The sequence below is a fragment of the Lissotriton helveticus genome, chromosome 2_1 (genome assembly GCF_964261635.1).
Source record: "Lissotriton helveticus chromosome 2_1, aLisHel1.1, whole genome shotgun sequence".
Lineage (NCBI taxonomy): Eukaryota > Metazoa > Chordata > Amphibia > Caudata > Salamandridae > Lissotriton > Lissotriton helveticus.
Window position 1 is genome coordinate 962,582,788 of NC_136059.1, and position 17,890 is coordinate 962,600,677.

The 17,890-nt window shown below is 49.1% G+C and overlaps 1 protein-coding gene across 4 annotated transcripts in view; it reads left to right on the plus strand.

Annotated features, from left to right (window-relative positions):
- The window catches only part of SPATA6L (spermatogenesis associated 6 like), a 690,230-nt gene that overhangs the window by 352,428 nt on the left and 319,912 nt on the right, over positions 1–17,890 (plus strand). For 3 of the 4 annotated variants that reach the window (XM_078677396.1, XM_078677397.1, XM_078677398.1), the window contains exon 7: positions 15,422–15,691. The exons of the other annotated variant lie outside the window; for it this stretch is intronic. In XM_078677396.1, the coding sequence (XP_078533522.1) occupies positions 15,422–15,691 (270 nt within the window). The remainder of the gene's footprint in view (positions 1–15,421; positions 15,692–17,890) is intronic. 4 annotated transcript variants of the gene reach the window in all.

The following is a 17,890-nucleotide window of genomic DNA, read 5'->3' on the forward strand; positions in this document are numbered from 1 at the left end:
TGTCTATCTGTGGGGAGGGAAGTGACTTGTCTGTACGATCGCCGGAGACGGCCCTCATCGGAGGCCTCTCCCCCAGTATTCGGCCGACCCTCGGGGTCCCCGTCTAACATTGGTGGCCAGCGGCGCAATCCGAACTTACGCATAATCGTACAGAGGGTCACTCGCCCCACGGCACACAACCACCATGACAACAAAAGAGAGCGGAACAACAGAAAAATTCCAGATGGAAAAGCTGGAAGAATACAACCACAGAGAACTGAAACAATTTTGCATGGAATTAGGCATTTCAACCACAGGACTGAGCACGAAAGAGGACTTCAAACGAGCCCTGGAATCTTGGGCGGAGACGGGTACGACCGTACCCCAAACACGAAGCCACGAGACACCCGAAACAAGCCCCACGCCGACGGAAGAAAGAAGATCGGGTCTCTCCCCAGAAGAGGTCCGGGAACGGGGAAAAAAGCAGGCTCCATGAATTAGAACTGGCACGATTTCGCTTAGATGGAGAGCTCAAATTGGCGGAACAAAAAATAACGTTGGAACACTTACGGCTCCGAGAGGAGCGAGAAGAGAAACAAAGGCAGAGAGAGCTAGAAGAGAAGAAGCTAACCTACGAACATGAGCGCAACCTCAAAGAACTAGAGATTCGGAAGCAGAACAAGGAACTCGGGGTCCCCGAGCGCACGAACACTCCTGCCCCTACAGACCCCAAGGTCCACATACCCAAAGATGTCGTCAGAGAGTACTACAAGAACGATGACATCCAGCAATGGTTCAAAGCGTACGAAGTAGCCATGACCTCCCACCGGATTCCCCGGAGCGACTGGGGAGCCGGGTTATGGGGGAGGTTTGTCAACGAAGGGCGAGACGCCCTGCTGCAACTCCCGGACCATCTGATGACATCCTACGACCACATGAAGGCCGCCCTCCTCACTCGATACGGACTCACACCCGAGATGTACCGCCAGCGGTTCCGCGACTGCAAACGGATCCCGGGTACAACTTGGGTGGAATACGTGAACTTCTTTAGCCGGGCCTTCGAGGGGTGGATCAAGGGCAGCAACGTGACCACCTACGAACAGCTCTTTGACCTTGTTGTGTGGGAGCACCTTTCTAACAACTGCTTCGTCGAACTCAGACAGCACCTCCTGGACAGTAAACTAACGGAACCTCGGCAACTCGCCGCCGAAGCTGACCGATGGGAAAGCACCCGAGTTGGCCGAAACGGACCCAGCGAAGCGCACAGAACTGCCCAAGGGCCCCATCGCCCCCGTGGAGGAGGAGGCCAGGGCCGGGGTAGGGACACCGGCCCGGTGACTCCCGCCAGCAACACCCCGCCCCCGGCCGGCAGGGGAAACCCCCCGATGCGACCCGGCTTCCGAGCCAACATCACTTGCCACCGATGCCAGCGACCCGGCCACTACGCAAATGATCCCAATTGCCCAAAGAACCCGAACCCTTTACCCCGCCAGGTCGCTGCTGCAGCCCTGGGGGAAGAGCAGCCCCCAGAAGACCAAGAAGGGTACGAAACCGACCAGCCTGAGTGGGAACCGGCCGCCATGTCCCTGGTTTGCTTAGGGGAACGAGACCTGATCCCTCGGGCCCCCCTTCCCGCCAACACGCAGAAGTACAGCCAGTGGGTCAACATTAATGGCCGCCGGGCGGAAGCCCTCCGCGACACTGGGGCCAGTGTGACCGCGGTCCGCTGTCATCTGGTGGCCCCGGACCAGATCTTGCCGAACATTCTTTGCCCTGTCCGGTCGGCCGACAACTCAAAAAGTCTATGTCAAATGGCCTACGTCCCCTTCGAATGGGGAGGAGTATCAGGGATGCTGAAAGTGACTGTCCGCGATGATGCCCCCGTGGATTGCCTCCTGGGGAACGATCTCGAAAGTTCTCCCTGGGCAGCAGTCGAACGGAGAGAGCACCTGGGGATGCTGGGCCTCCCCGAATGGGTCTGTGCTACGACCCGGTCCATGACCGCCCGTGCCGTCCCCAGTCCAGAAGAACCCGAGTGGCCGGAGCCTCCTCCCGCGATTGTCCCGGAGGAGGCCACCCCAGAAGCAAGTCTCCCGGCCCAAACCGAAGAAGGACCCGGTCGGCTCCCGGACCTCCCCGACCTGGCCCAGTGGCGTCAGGAGGGGGGCCCCACCCAGGAGCAATTCCAACAAGAACAAAGAACCTGTCCCTCCCTCGAGGGACTCCGGCAGCAAGCCCTTGCCCAGAGCGCAGGGGACACCTCGGGGGCCCACTGGATCTACTGGGACAATGACCTGCTCTACAGTGAGCAAAGGATTGCAGAACTGGGGGCCAGTCGGGTGCTGGTGGTGCCCCTCCGCTTCAGAGTTTTCCTCTTGAACTTAGCCCACGATATACCCCTTGCCGGACACCTGGGACAGGACAAAACGTACGACCGCCTGGTGACCCACTTTTTCTGGCCCGGAATGCGAAAAGATGTCACCAACCACTGCAAGGCCTGCCCCACCTGCCAGGCCAGCGGAAAAAGTGGCCGAAAAACCAAAGCACCCTTGCAGCCTTTTCCCGTCGTCACCACCCCGTTCGAACGGGTGGGAATAGACATTGTGGGGCCCCTGGACCCCCGAACCGCCCAAGGACACCGGTTCATCCTGGTCCTGGTGGACCACGCCACCCGCTATCCCGAGGCTATCCCTCTTCGAACCGTGACGGCGCCTGTGGTAGGCCGAGCCCTGATGGGGATCTTCTCCCGGGTGGGCTTTCCCCGGGAGGTCGTCAGCGACAGGGGCACGAACTTCATCTCGAAATACATGAAGTCTCTCTGGCAACAGTGCGGGGTCACCTACAAATTCACGACCCCCTATCACCCACAAGGAAATGGATTGGTCGAGCGGTTTAACCGCACTCTCAAAGGAATGATCATGGGCCTAGAAAAGCCCCTCCGTCGCCAGTGGGACGTGCTACTCCCGTGCCTCCTGTTCGCCTACCGAGAGGTCCCTCAAAAATCCCTAGGCTTCAGCCCATTTGAACTTCTGTACGGGCACCCCGTCCGGGGTCCCCTCAGCCTAGTCAAAGAAGGTTGGGAGAGGCCCCCCAGAAAACTCCCCCGGATGTATACAAATACCTCTTGGCCCTTCGCAACCAGACCCGGCGATTCAGGGAGATCGCCAAAGTCAACCTTGAAGCCAGTCAGGAAGACATGAAGAAATGGTATGATCAGCACGCCTCCTCCCTCGAGTTCGAGCCGGGACAGCAGGTCTGGGTGATGTCCCCGGTTGAACCCTGTGCCCTACAGGACAAATGGTCCGGACCCTTCAAGGTGATCGAACGCAAGGGGCCCGTCACCTACTTAATCGACATGGAAACTTCCCGGAACCCCCTACGGGTCCTCCACGCCAACAGACTCAAGCCCCATTTTGTACGCTCAGAACTCAGTCTCCTGATGGCTACCGATAACGGGACGGAAGAAGACTCCGAGCCCCTTCCGGACCTGCTGAGGACCCTCGAGCAGGATGGCTCCGTGGAAGGGGTCCGACTCTCCGAGGCCTTGTCCCCGGAGCAACGCCAAGACTGTCAAGCTCTCCTGACACGATTCGCATCCTTGTTCTCTCTCACCCCTGGGGTCACCCCCTGGTGCCTTCACGATGTGGACACCGGGGACAGCCCCCCTATTCGCCACAGGGCGTACCGCGTACCAGATCGGGTGCGCACCTGCATCCAGACCGAGGTGTCCAAGATGCTAACACTGGGAGTGATCGAACCCTCGGACAGCCCCTGGGCCAGCCCCGTCGTCCTGGTCCCCAAGGCCGCCGCCCCGGGCGTTGCCCCTGAGCTCCGGTTCTGTGTGGACTACCGGGGACTGAATGCCGTTACCAGGACCGACGCTCACCCTATCCCCCGGGCAGATGAGCTAATTGACCGTATGGGGGCCGCCCGCTACCTGAGCATCTTCGATTTAACAGCGGGCTACTGGCAAATCGGCCTCACCCCCAGGGCCCAAGAACGATCCGCCTTCTCTACCCCGGACGGTCACTACCACTTCAGGGTGATGCCATTCGGCATTAAAAACGCTCCGGCAACATTTCAACGACTCGTGAACCAGGTACTGGCGGGCCTCGAAGGATTCAGCGCCGCCTACCTGGACGACATCGCTGTGTACAGTCACCACTGGACCGACCACCTCCACCACCTGCGGGAAGTTCTACACGCCCTCCAGCAGGCCAGGCTCACCCTCAAGGCCAGCAAATGTCAGGTGGGCCAAGGGTCCGTGACCTACCTAGGACACCAAGTGGGAAGCGGTCTGGTGGCCCCCCTCCAGCTCAAGATCGCTGCCATCCAGGCCTGGCAACCCCCTACGACCCAAACCGAGGTCCGGGCCTTCCTGGGGCTCACCGGGTACTACCAGCGGTTCGTGAAGGACTATGGCAGCATCGTGGGGCCCCTCACGGAGCTCACATCCAAGAAGAGCCCCAAAACGATCAACTGGACCCCGGACTGCCAATCGGCCTTCGAGAAACTGAAGGCCGCCATGTGCACTGCCCCCGTGCTCCAGGCTCCCGACTACGGCCGGGAATTCATCGTACAGATGGACGCCTCCGATCATGGCGTGGGGGCCGTCCTCTCCCAACTCAACACCGAGGGAGTCGATCAGCCAGTGGCATTCATCAGCTGACGCCTGCTGGCCCGGGAACAGCGCTGGAGCACCATCGAGAGGGAGGACTTCGCCGTAGTGTGGGCCCTCAAGAAGCTCCGGCCCTACCTCTTCGGCACCCCCTTTTGGGTGCAGACAGACCACCGACCCCTGCAATGGCTGATGCAGATGCGGGGGGAGAACCCGAAACTGTTGCGCTGGTCCATCTCCTTACAGGGAATGGACTTCACTGTGGAGCATCGTCCAGGCCAGAACCACGCCAACGCAGACGGCCTGTCACGCTTTTTCCGCCTCGGCGAGGAGAGTCCCCAAGAGGATGGCTGACTCTCCCTGCCTTCAGCTGGGGGGGACGCATGTTGGACAGGCCTCGTAGCCGGGCCGTCACCCCCTACGCACAACAGGGCCCGGACCCCGGCTCTCCCTGAATCCCCAGCAAGAGCCACCCCGACAACCCCCCGAGGTAATCCCCAACACGTCCACACCGGGACTCCAGCTCCTGAACCCTCCCGTACCGGCTGGCCGGGTCCCCGTCAGCCCCATGGCCGGCCCGGCAGCCATCTTTGGACACTCCAACACGAGGCCACGTGGCCTCGACTCGACCCCAACCCGGGGCCTGGCCCGGCCCGACATCGAGGCACCAACCTCCACACAGGAGACCACTTGGCAGGTCAATGAAAGAAGAAGGCGTCAACGGCTCTCCTCCGCCGGGTGTCGATCACCCCCGGCCTCCCTGGGCGCTGGCTCCAACCCCCTGCTGGGTGTCGGGACCCCCTCATTCCGGACCTCCCGACCTCAAGGCGCGAGGGTCCGGACATCAAAGGGAACCAGACCTATAACTGGGGAAGCCCCAGACCAGGAGGGCAGTTGTATCCTGGAGTCGAGAGACACCGAGAAGAACTCATCCTTGACGGACTGCTGGCGCTGCCGCAGCCCTGCCCTGTGAACCCTTCGTCTTGGCCTGCTGGCGCTGCCGCGGCCCACCCTCGTGAAACCATCATCTTGGCCTGCTGGCGCTGCCGCGGCCCTCTGCAACGTGAAACTACCACCTTGGCCTGCTGGCGCTGCCGCGGCCCTCTGCAACGTGAACTACCACCTTGGCCTGCTGGCGCTGCCGCGGCCCTCTGCCCATTGAACCATCGCCTTAGCCTGCTGGCGCTGCCGCGGCCCTCTGTACTTGAACCATCGCCTTGGCCTGCTGGCGCTGCCGCGGCTCCTTCGTTGTCGACCTTTATCTTAGCCGGCTGGCGCTGCCGCGGCCCGACCTTGCAGACCCCTAAGCTCGAGGATTGTGAGCTTCCCTCCTGCCACCTCCTGTACCGATCTGGTACCAAGACTGTCCCGCTACCCCCTTTCCCTACAGAGACTAGAATTGAGAGGGCCCTCGAGTCCTGAATCTCCTGTACCGCTGATAACCTTGCCGCAAGAACCCTATATAAAGAGTGTTGATCTCATCCTTGTGTGGTGTCTATCTGTGGGGAGGGAAGTGACTTGTCTGTACGATCGCCGGAGACGGCCCTCATCGGAGGCCTCTCCCCCAGTATTCGGCCGACCCTCGGGGTCCCCGTCTAACAGTGACTAATTCCAATAACCACCAATAATCACTGCATTAACCACTAATCTTGTATTCGGAGCAGCGTGCTGCCCTGCATAAAGTGCTTCCATGCGTTGTGAGGGGTAGCAAGTGCCATATCAATGCAATTTTAATTACAATTACATAACTGTACGATTCAAGCATGGGACCATTTATAAATGTCCTTAGTACCCCGATGTGCCCTGGGTAAAGAAAAATATGTGGAATTGGTGTGCAGCCTGCAGTACCCATGAAAACTGCTATGTGCAATGGAGAACATTTCAATTTGCCTGTAGTAGTGTGCTAATAGCACTTAGTATATAGTCTTAAGTTACGGTCATTGCTCAGTGCAAGACAGAATGTATTGGCTACTTCATCTTTGAAGTAGGCCGGCACAACAGTTGACTCACATCATGTAGAATCTAGGTTGTTTCAGACCCATGCACCACCACTTCAACCTGCATGCAGTACGTCAATGACAACTGCATGCCATGAGGAGCAAGGGCTCCTGTGCAACGGAGAACGACTTTTCTAAGTCCACTTTGTTCAAAGTCTGGTCATAAAAACTAGGCTTTTAAAGCTGACGCAAGTGCTCAAAGGCGTAATTGCTCACTGTTGATGTCTGTGCTTGACCTCCAGGTCACAAGATAGCATCCTGAGGCCAGCTTACCTTTTAGTTTCTAAGGTAGATAGAGAGCCATTCATTGGGTAATGAAAACACCCTTTACTTCGAGGGCTTCCAGGCGGCAAAACTGAGATATTAAGTGCTATATAGAGAGAAAGGTAATATTTTGTGCAGCTTCACATGCCTTACGGGGCACGTGAGAGGTCTCCCACATAGAATATAGTCACAGCAGGTGCATTATACTGGTAACATTGGTCAAACTGGCATTATTTGAAGACCAATTTGCAGTGGGGTGTAGGAGGACTCCTGCAAGGAATCGGGAGGATAATTGTTTTCTAAGGGAACATTTTAGCATATCAGACTAATACAAAACTTTGTAGGATTAATGGTGACTTTTTAAGGCGTTTTGGTGGCATTCCAACAGTGATTTTTAGGTTTCAACTACAGACAACTACAGACAGCTGCACTGTGGGCTTTGGGGCACCCCTTGCTCATGACTGGATGGCTGTGTTGTCTATCTCAGGTGACTTCTCTTGATTTAATTGCTCTCCTGCTTGTTCTTGTGTTTGTCCTGCACTGAAGCATTTTAACGGCACAATGATCTGTTTGAATGTGTTGTATTCTTCCTGTGCCAACTTTAAGGGAGTCTTTTCTCCTTGACATTTATCACTGCATTTGTGTGCATGTTTTTCTTTGTGATTTCCCCCACTTTTGCTTATGCCCCAGTACATAATTACATATGTGTTTGCTAATAGCTCAGCCGTTTAGATCCAAGACCTGTCGGCTTTGCCAGTGCTTGTTGAAAAGGCTGTGAAGATCACATTACATGGGGATCAAGTGGACTGAACCTTGCATCAGAGTTTAGGCATCTTGTTAAACATCCTAAGATCTGAAATTGCCTAGCTCTCATTTGTCACTGACTTACCTTAAAAGGGCCAGCTTTCTTACAAAACTCCCTCCACATGCCCCTTACGTAAATCAGAGCTATGTGTTGCTGTTTAGGGTTGTTCAACTGGAGCCACTGCACCAGTCCTGAGCTCGGGGGGAGGAGGGAACTGGAGGGGGGAGCAATGTTAGCAAACAGTGTGCTTTTACGCAGTGATGCTTTTCCAATGGCGAGAAGAATATTTACTGCATATGCAATAGGATTTCGATTGTCTCCTTTAGGTTGTGGAATGTTAGGGGTCAAAGGTCCCAAATTCCACCACCGGTTTGGTTTTACCTGACCTGGTGTGTCGGGTGCAGAGGTGTTGGACGGGTGCTGGACAGGTTGGTAACCTGGCACTACACCGCTGGCTAATAGGCAGGCAACCTAGAAATAGGCTGCAAAGGAGGAGTTGGGGACAAGACTGGAAGCTCATAATGGGGTCAGTTCATGAGCGTCCTGGGAGTAAAGGGGATCAGACGGTGTTCGCGGACCTGGGCCGGGAAGCTCGAGTGCAGCTGGGTTTAGTCACCTTGCCCTCGTGCATCGTAGGTAGTCATGTTCTCGATCTGGACCTGCACAGGGAGACAAAACAGGACAGCTGGGCCACTCTCTGTGCTGGCCCTGTGGAGCTGATGTCCCTCTTTGACTGGTCAGTCTTCAGATTATTGGAGCCCAGATTGGACTCTAAACAAGCATTGATTGCGTCAAGGGGTCTGGTACCTCAGGCCTGGAGGTATGGCACACAGGATGTGTGCCATGCTGTGTTTTTACTTTTGTGTGCACCTTTTCATGAAGCCTACAATGGCAGTCTGAAAAAGTGTGGTGAGGGGTCGACCTTGTTTTAGCCAAATCCAGATCCATCAGTGGAGTGCCAAGTGTCTGGGAGCAGAGTGTTCAACCAGCCCCTTACCTACTCCAGAGACATCTTTGCCATGCAGTTGCTCGATTGGATCAATCCTGTCTCTCCTTCTAGGGGTAGTGCTACTGACTAGTTGAACCAAGTGTTCAAGCATGTCATCTACCCAGGGCACAAGTTAGAGGACTCAATCACAGTTCACTTCAGTGACTTTCAAAGATTGCACTGAGTAGTAGATCCATGCTCCTCCTGTGGGTGCCTGCTGTCACAGTCCAGTGTTACGATGCCCAACAGGTTCCTGACATCTTCTACTTCCCTGCTTTTGTGACTTGACCAGATTCTGTGAAGCAGTTTGTTGAGAAGGAGACAACCAATGAGCTAGCGACTATCTCACAGAGAAAGTAGAAGCCTGACTCCCCAGAAATACAGAACACTACATTCCTCCATCTTGCAGCAAATTCTAGAGAGTAAGGAAATGTGCCCAGTGTTCTCAGAGGAAACCCAAATTCCCCGCCCCTTGGGTGTCACATTTGGTTGCAGCTGTTCGTTTCCTCAGAACTTCTGGTTGTTTTCCTGTCTGGAATGATAGGCTGTTTGTCAAACAGGTCGACTTTTTCTAACCAATCGGAACAGGTACAGCAAAACCTTTAATTTTATTGACCACAGGTCTAAGGATATCCAGAAATTAGTATAAACTGAGGAGGGATGAAATCAGGCTGGCAAGTATTGACCTAAGTGCCAAAATGAAGATCAGGAAAGTCACTATTGCTCCTTTCCTTTGGCATTGTCATAGCACCCCCTGAGCCATTAACGTAACATCCCCCACCCCCGTCACTGAATTTGCAGTCTCGGTCCAGCCACCTTTTCTGGTTGTACTTCCAGTTATCCTACAACAACCATTTGAGATAAGTCACCATCCCTTAGGCTCCCTCCTCACAACTGGCAGTGTTTGTTGGATCAATTCTGTAGTTTCCTTGTAGGTTAAGATATTTTGAGCCCTGAACAGATAAGCAATGCTTTCTTGTGCGCACCAGTTGTTTTGTTCAAAAAAGGATGTTCAAAACAAAGTGTCTGACTGTTTCAATTCCAAAACATTTGAAGTTACTGAGTTTGTCTTTGTTCTCTTTTCGATACCACTTTGTGGTAGAAGCCTGCACAGTAAGTACCCCAAGTCTAAACTTTACATGCCATGTACAGTAGATTTTGGGCCCTATCTCATCAAGATATAATCTGAAGCCACACTGGGTTTGCATACAATAGATACAGATAATAAAGAGAGCCACCACAAACCCAACTCCGAACTGCCTCCAGTTTGGATTGTCAATATATTTTCATAATTTGCTTAGTGATTAGTTAATTTATTAATGTGGGATGCATCCACAGTTCATTACACCTATTCCATTTTAACTTGCTCTCCGGGTCACCTAGTAAGAGGCAGTTCCTAAAGCTGTCCTAAGGTATACATTTGCTCAGGGGCCCCTCTGGAGCCTAGCCTAAATTACAACATAACATAATAAAATATTGGCCTATATGCAATGAAGGCCCAGCCGAAGCCTTGAAAAACGTAATGATGTGCCCCAACTCAATTGCAAGAAACCTCTCAAAAATTATATTTCAGTTTTTTAATTTATCTAGCCAAATCTCACCAACCTGCTATGTAGGGAGCTGGTGTAACTGCTTTCATGTTATGGATGTGGGTAGTAATCACAAACATCGTTTGGCAGTCAATATTTTCTTTGGCCCTGAGGACAGCCTCCATGTTCTTGCTTATACTCGAACTAGGGGTGTAACTTTGGCCACAGCTGTGTTCATCCACAGCACATGTGTGTGTGTATATATATCTATCTATATCTATCTATCTATCTATATATATATATATATTTCCAGTACTCCTTTTCGTTTCGGTTCTCTGAGCCCAGGAATCAAACAAAGGCACGGACTCCTCTTATTTGGTGCAAATGTCATTTATTTTTCATGCTGTGCTGCCATGACACGTTTCAACCCACCAGGGGCCTTGATCACATGACATGCTACATTTTGTCTTCCCATTTTTAAAGTGACAAGTGCATGTATATATATATATATATATATATATATATATACACACATATAATATGAATTCATGACTGTGAATGAGAGTTGCAATATCAGGGATCTCAATCCTGAGGAAGGCTTTGGGACATAGAGATGTCTGAAACACGTTGACTACAGGGACAAGGGAACTGTGACAACCCGTATGGTCCCATATACCTTGTTTTTAATATCCCACAGTAAAAAATCCCTGACTAAAATATGGAAGATAGGTTTCACTAGAAGGCCTTCATTGACAGATGAGCACAACATGACCACCAAAGAACTCTTGATCAATCTGATGAGTATGTCCACCCCCCTATCAGACTGTCGGGCGTGGGAAGCAACCCTATGATGAAGCATGGCACCTAGGTTAGTGTGTGAAGGTTTGCCTTACATTTTTATGAATGACCTGACACACATGAAATCATGTAAGTGATTACTTGGCCACTGGAAATTCCCAAGAAATCTCCACATCTCTTAAATCTGTGGTACTCAAAGTACGACCCGCGGGCTGCATGCGGCCCGGCAGACCTTCCTAGGCGGCCCGTGGACCTTTTTCACAGCACCACAATTGTAGCCCGCTCCCCAAAACTCTCGGTAAACAAAAAAGTGGGCTGCTGGAGCATGCTCGATAACCGCTTCCCTGCGCATGCTCCCGCGGCTCTCTTTTGTGTTCACTGAGAGCCTCGGTGATGTCACACGCCTGGCACTGGCGGGCAGCAAAGGCCCCCTTGAAGTCAGCTGTTGCGCATTCACGGCTGACTTTTACGGGGCCTTCTGAAAGCTTCCTGCTGCCTCTGTTAATGACGTTGCTGCCGCAACCTGCTCCTTTCTACGTTGTCTGCAGCCTTTGAGGACTGCAGCAGGTGGCCTCTGGTGGATTGGGCCAGCCTGTGCCTCCCCTCTCCACCCGCAGAACAGTTTCTTTTCAAGTCTGATTGCTGCCAGACCGCCTTCTTCCAGGTCAGTAATGGACTGTGCTTTGTCTGTTTGTGGGCCAGTTTGACAGTGTGAAGGCTAGGATTAAGAGACACTACCCACACTATTATAAAATATATGGGTCTCAAAATAGGTAATAGCTTTGAAATGTTGATTTTGTTTTATGTATCATCACTAAAGACTTCAGAAATTCTACAAGATTTTGTTGACTGCTTGGTGGTAAAAATACAGCTAGCCTAAAATATAAATTTCAATAGTAGACCGTCAATGGTACCCACAACCCTGCATCAAGCCTCACAATATGTGATCCTCTGGTTGTTCTTTGTTGTGGAATATTAATGCCTGGCCATATTGGTATAACAGTGACAGTAACCCATTCTGCAATACCAAATTGGCACTACGATGCAACAGGAATTTTCTCATTGAAGTGTAGGGCCTGTAACATTCAAGCCATGCACAGGAGGGGAGATGCAGCCCCTGGCAGTGGGAGGTAAGTGTAAAAAAACTGAAATGTATTTTATTTATTTTGGAATTTTGTAAAGCGCTTGGTTACGTGCTCCGGCGTGTCCCCGCGCTGAAAGAAAAACCTGTGAGAGGGTCAGGATATTACAACAGTGCCAGGCGGAAGAGATGGGTTTTGAGGGCCTTTCGAAATTTGGTCTCAGAAGGTTCGAGGCGCAATTCAATGGGGAGTAGGTTCCAGTTCTTGGCTGCAAGGCGCCTGAAAGATCTGCCCCCCATCCGAGCTTTACGGATTTTGGGGACGACAGCCAGACCCATGCCAGAGGATCTAAGCATCCGCTCTGGTCTATAAAGGGTGATAAGGCCGTTCAGAGGGCCGGGTGCTCTACCTCCAAAGATGCGGTGGCACATGCATAAAGCTTTGAAGGTAATCCTTTCACGGATCGGAAGCCAGTGAAGGGACCTCAAGGCGGCTTTAGAGGGTGCTCTCCTAGGGAGCCTCAGCACCAGCCGGGCTGTGGCGTTTTGCAATACTTGGAGACGGTTGAGACTTTTGGCCGTAATACCCAGATATAATAGGTTGGCGTAATCGAGTCTCGATGTTACCAAGGCATGCACAAGAGTTTGTCTAGCATCAATCGGCAGTAGGTCAAGGACCCTTCGAAGGCTCTTAAGTATCCCGGAACACATTCCAACCACCCGATTTACCTGGGGAGCAAAAGACAGATCGGAGTCAAATAGAAATGCCTCAAAGACTGTGTGTGTTTGTATGTGAATAAATGTGTGCACATACACAATTGCTTGTCTTTAGGAAGTATGTGTGTGTGTGTGTATGTGAGTGTGCACGAGCATTGTGCCCATTGCCCACCATGGTGCAGTAAAGAATTCTGAATGCATTAAAGATGAAGTAGGCGCAGAGAAGAGAGGAACCAATGCAAGTGTATACATGCAACATTATGCTACAGTATCGACTTAGCCAACCCTCTTGTCTCCTCCTTGTAGTTCTGTACTTGCATCTGCTTTTGAAACACAATACTGTCAAGTAATGTTTTGAAAAAGTGAATTTTTCTTGCCTCTAGTAGCCCCTCCCCCAATGACCCAGCCCCAACTAACCACACCCTCACCTGCAGGCCCATCGGTGGGGCCCTCGGTCACAAACCAGACTATTCTTTTGGACCCCGAGATAAAGTTTGTGAGTACCCATGTCTTAAATAGACCCCAGGTAACCTTGTGTTGTGTTTAGTATTAGCTTTGGGGCTGTTAACCTCGGTAGCCTCCCCCCCCCCGCCCCAATATTCACATTTTTTAAAGTTCTTGTTACAACAGTCTCTAAGCCATTCAGTAAGCGATGCGTCAAGTTTTCTGTTAGTGACAGTAGCACCGTGTCCTCAACAAATAGAAGTATGGCAATCTTATTGTCTCCTATTTTTGGGGCATCTACATTCAAAACAAGGCTAAACGTGCCCCAGATCGTTCATGGGCAGACTGAATAATAATGGAGCTGTTACTCGTCCCTGATGTGCTCCAGTGTTTATTGAGAACTCATTGGTACATTCACCAGGTCTTCCATACCTAGCTCTGGACGTCATGCTTTTGTGTAAGCACCACAATGACAAATCATCCATTCTGGCATCCCTTGCCATTACAGAATCGAAGGCTGTCTTTAGATAAACAAAGGACATAAACATAAGTGTCTTCTTGAACGTACTACATTTTACACAGGTGAGATACAGCCTCATAGCCTGGCCATTTGTGCTCAGTCCTTTGTTTAATATTAATCCAGCCTGCACACACTCCACACTGTTTAGTACATTGTCGCTGTTCTCCCAGTTCTGGATAAGGGGATATTTGGCTGGCTCATGATGGTTTTCTTATTCAAATATTGGAACGATGTTGCCAATAAGCAGGCAATGAGTACGTAGCCACTTTTGATAACTGCATTGAACACATAACCCAGGCCTCCTGATTTTCTTCTCTGTGGTATGAGAAAACTAATCCAAGATGATTCCTCATGTAGTTGGGGGAAAATTGCGGTCCATTGTGTGATCCTGAAGTTGGAATAATTTACTATTTTGCCAGAGAGATTGGGCCCTGCCTACTCAAATCTGCCTCAGCGGCCCAGATAATCCTGTGACTTTTTAAAATCTTCTCATGAGATTCAGGCTCCTTGCCAATGGTTTTGGCCAAGATTTATAAATCTGCATTATTTTCCATGTACAATGAAATTACTCAATTCTCATATATCAGAGTTTCCAGCGAAAACAATAAACTTGTATCTTTATACATCTTGCATAAAAAGTAAAAGATGTGGAGATGCCCCTAGGCGCTAATTCTAATTTAGAGGTTGAGGAAGTGATGAAGCATATTTTTCCACCAATATGATCCAAATCCTCTGTAGTATTTAAATTTCCTCATAGTGACTATCATTAAATATTAACTTTCAAAACGGCTTAATTTGTGATTGTCTTTTCTACAATTTTTAGTACAGGTTGAGCCTTTTTAGCTGATCAAATTTGCATTTTATTTTATGTTGTAAGTGCAAAGTCAAAGTTTATGTCAAACATTATCTGATTTAATCTTCTTTCTCCGGTAAGAGCATATTTAGGTATCTCTTTGCCAGAAGAACTTTAAAGTGTCATAGGGAAACATTGCTACTCTAAGGGGATCAGGACCTACACTTTGTGGCTTACAAATCACGAAGGTCATACATGGGCATGATTCTGTTGGGTGGGTTCAGCCATAGGTGAATGCAGCCATTCCATCTGGATAGGGTGGTGGGGTTGTCAACAGGAGTTAGAACTAATTACATTTAATAAGAAAAACAAGACTGCAAGAATCTGTTCACTGGGTGCAAAGTATATTTCTACGTGTCAATAGATGGCAGAAAGGTAACACTCCTTGAGTACTGTGTTTTGCTACGTTTATACCTTGAAATTCCAAACATTATATCAGACATGCAGGCCAAGTAAGCATGCATTTAGAAAAACATATTATACTCATTGGGAACACTGATAGCATTGTACTGTTAGGAGACCGTTTAGAAGGATCCTATCCTAAGGGGATGTCTAGCACTGTGATCGTTTTGGTCAGGGGTCTCCAAAGTTGGTCCCCAATGGCTAGAACCATGAACGTTTTTCTGGATATCCACGTAAACTTCACTGCCACTGGCAATTATGTGCATCAACAGGGTCATTCTGAAAATCTGGAATTGATCTGGCCCTTGCTGACCCTCACTGGATTACTCTGATTTTAGGCCTTCCATTGGAAATATAGCAATAGCGTTTCATAAATGTTGAGTAAGTGTTATGATAACGTTATCCTCAACTGTATTTTTATTGCAGGAAGAAAGGAAAGTGCGTCGCAGAAAATCCACTTCACTGTCACCAAAAGGAAAAAGCTGTTCGCCTACAAAGAGTCAAATAGAATTAGATAAGGAAAAACTTGTTGAGAAGGCTACTGAATCTTCTAGACACAGGTCTCCTTCAGAATATAGCCAGAAAGCCATCCACAAGCGTATCAAAGATAATCATCAATGGCTGTCTCAATTGAGTCAGGGAACATTGAACTTCAAGTCAGATATTGACTCCAGGCCTCAAGTAATAGCCAAACACGTAAGTTAATGATTTGCTTTTCAAATGTACAGTTATTTAGATGCACAAGTAAGCCAGACACCTGCCAAGTAATGAAACCTCTCCAAATACAGTTTAATCTTTGGTTAGCTCAGTTGTCATCAGCATTTCTGCTCTCGATAACACTTGCCCACTTTGCACATAGGCTTTCTAGTGGCTAACTCCTATTATGATTCTCAGCTCCTTCAGAATTAGGAATACACTGAGTGCAAGTATGTAAACACAGCATGCATTTGACTCCCTAGAATCTTTTTCATCCTAAAATTATTTGTAATTGGACAACTGGAATACAAGTCAGAGGAAAAGATGAACATAGATGAAAATCGAATCAGCGACTGTATCAGGGGATAATACCAACGACAGGGCCATCAGCCATAGACTGAATGAGATGCTCAATGTGGTTTATGAAAAGAAGTTATCTCGAAAATCATATATATTTACAAAACATAACCATCTTGTTTCCCAGCAGCTCAGTTTAGACTATGATGGGGTGGCTCCTTCCTGTTTCAGATTAGAATTGTATTCTCCATGTCTGCCAACACAGAGTTTTTGGTAAAAGACTCGACTAAGTAGGGTATGTTTCCCACATTTAACATCCGTTTGTCATTGATCTTTTCTAGAGTTTTCAACAGACCTCCAGCTTTTCATAAATATCTTGAAGTTCACAGAAGTAACTTTTCCTGTAACAGATAATTATTATTTTATTGGGTGTATTTTTATACTGCATACTCCGTCCAATTGTGTAGCACAGTACTTCATAAAGCAACGAGATGTCCATTAACAATAGTTCTGCATCTGGATTAAATCCTAGTTTTGCAAGACATTATGAACTTTTTTTATGAATAAAGCTACATGTTTTCATGAGATTACAACTGTTTAAGTTACCTTCGTAATTGTAAAAAGTATGGCAATTGAGCTGTGCATCAGGCTATTTTCCTGGATATAATGGAATGTTTTGCTTTAATATTTAATTTCAAGAGGCTAAGCCTGGAAGCCTCTTCTGTAAAAGACTAACAACATTAAAAGAAAAAACAGCTAAACCAATGCTTTGGAAGAAACTAGATGTGTTTTAAAAATAAAGTATCAGTATTGATCCTTACTGTGAACTCACACAAATTTCCAAGTTTGTAGGTGTTCACTACGAATGTCCACATATCTGCCTGAATGCATCAATTTCATAATACTAGTGGAAATTATTCTGCACTGTTAACTCTCATTTGCAAGAGGAAAATGTCACCATTCCTGAGCCTGTAAATCGGGATTGCAATTTTACCCTTGTGAATGAATTTATTTGGCATTTATGTTGAACCTAAGGTCGCTACCAGGGCCAGGGGTATTTAGTGCTGCCTCCTAGTACATGGTATTTCAGGCTGGGGCAAGAGGGAGGTTACTCTTGTTATCTTAAAAGCATTTTTCACCATCAGAATGATGTTGGCCTCAGTGTCAACCCCTAGATTAATAGTGGAGTAGCTAATTCCGATCTAGCTCTTGGAGCTAGCTGATGATTTTGTTGAAAATGTTTTCCAAGGGAGTGGAAGTGGGTTAATTGGTGATACTGGTAGATGTTGTAATGGTCCTGCTTGCATTTCGTAAGGAAGATTTAGACCATTTTAGGCAGGATAGATAAGTACCAGTGAATAGAAAGTTTTTTTAGTAAATTGAGCAGAAGTTTGAAGACTTTGATTTACTGGAGTTCATGGTTAAATCAGAAATTACGAGATCAACATAGATGTTGAATTTTTAGGATTTGATTTTGTTTACAAGAAATTTGATAGTGAGGGACTGATAGTAGTACCAAGATGGTTTGGAGATGGGGTATGTGGGGTTTGTCTCTGTGGGTACCAGTGATTTAAGTGTTTTGTCTGATGATGTTGTTTCTTTAACTTTGGAATGTTGGAGTTGTTGTGCATTTTGAGCCTTAATTTCTCAAAAACTACCGGACGGATTTGCACCAAATCACTAAAAGCACAATTTCTGGTTCAAAATGTGTCTTTCTGCCACATGTAGTGCTATTCCGTTCAACCATTTTTGCAGAATCGCTGTCCAATTTTCTTATGGGAAATTCCATGGCTAAAACACGTTTTGCACAGTGCTATCCATGCCGAGCTAGGAAGCTAACCCCCAACCGTACACAGCCTTCAGCCAGCCCCTTTAACCAACCCCCACAGGTAGCCATCCCCA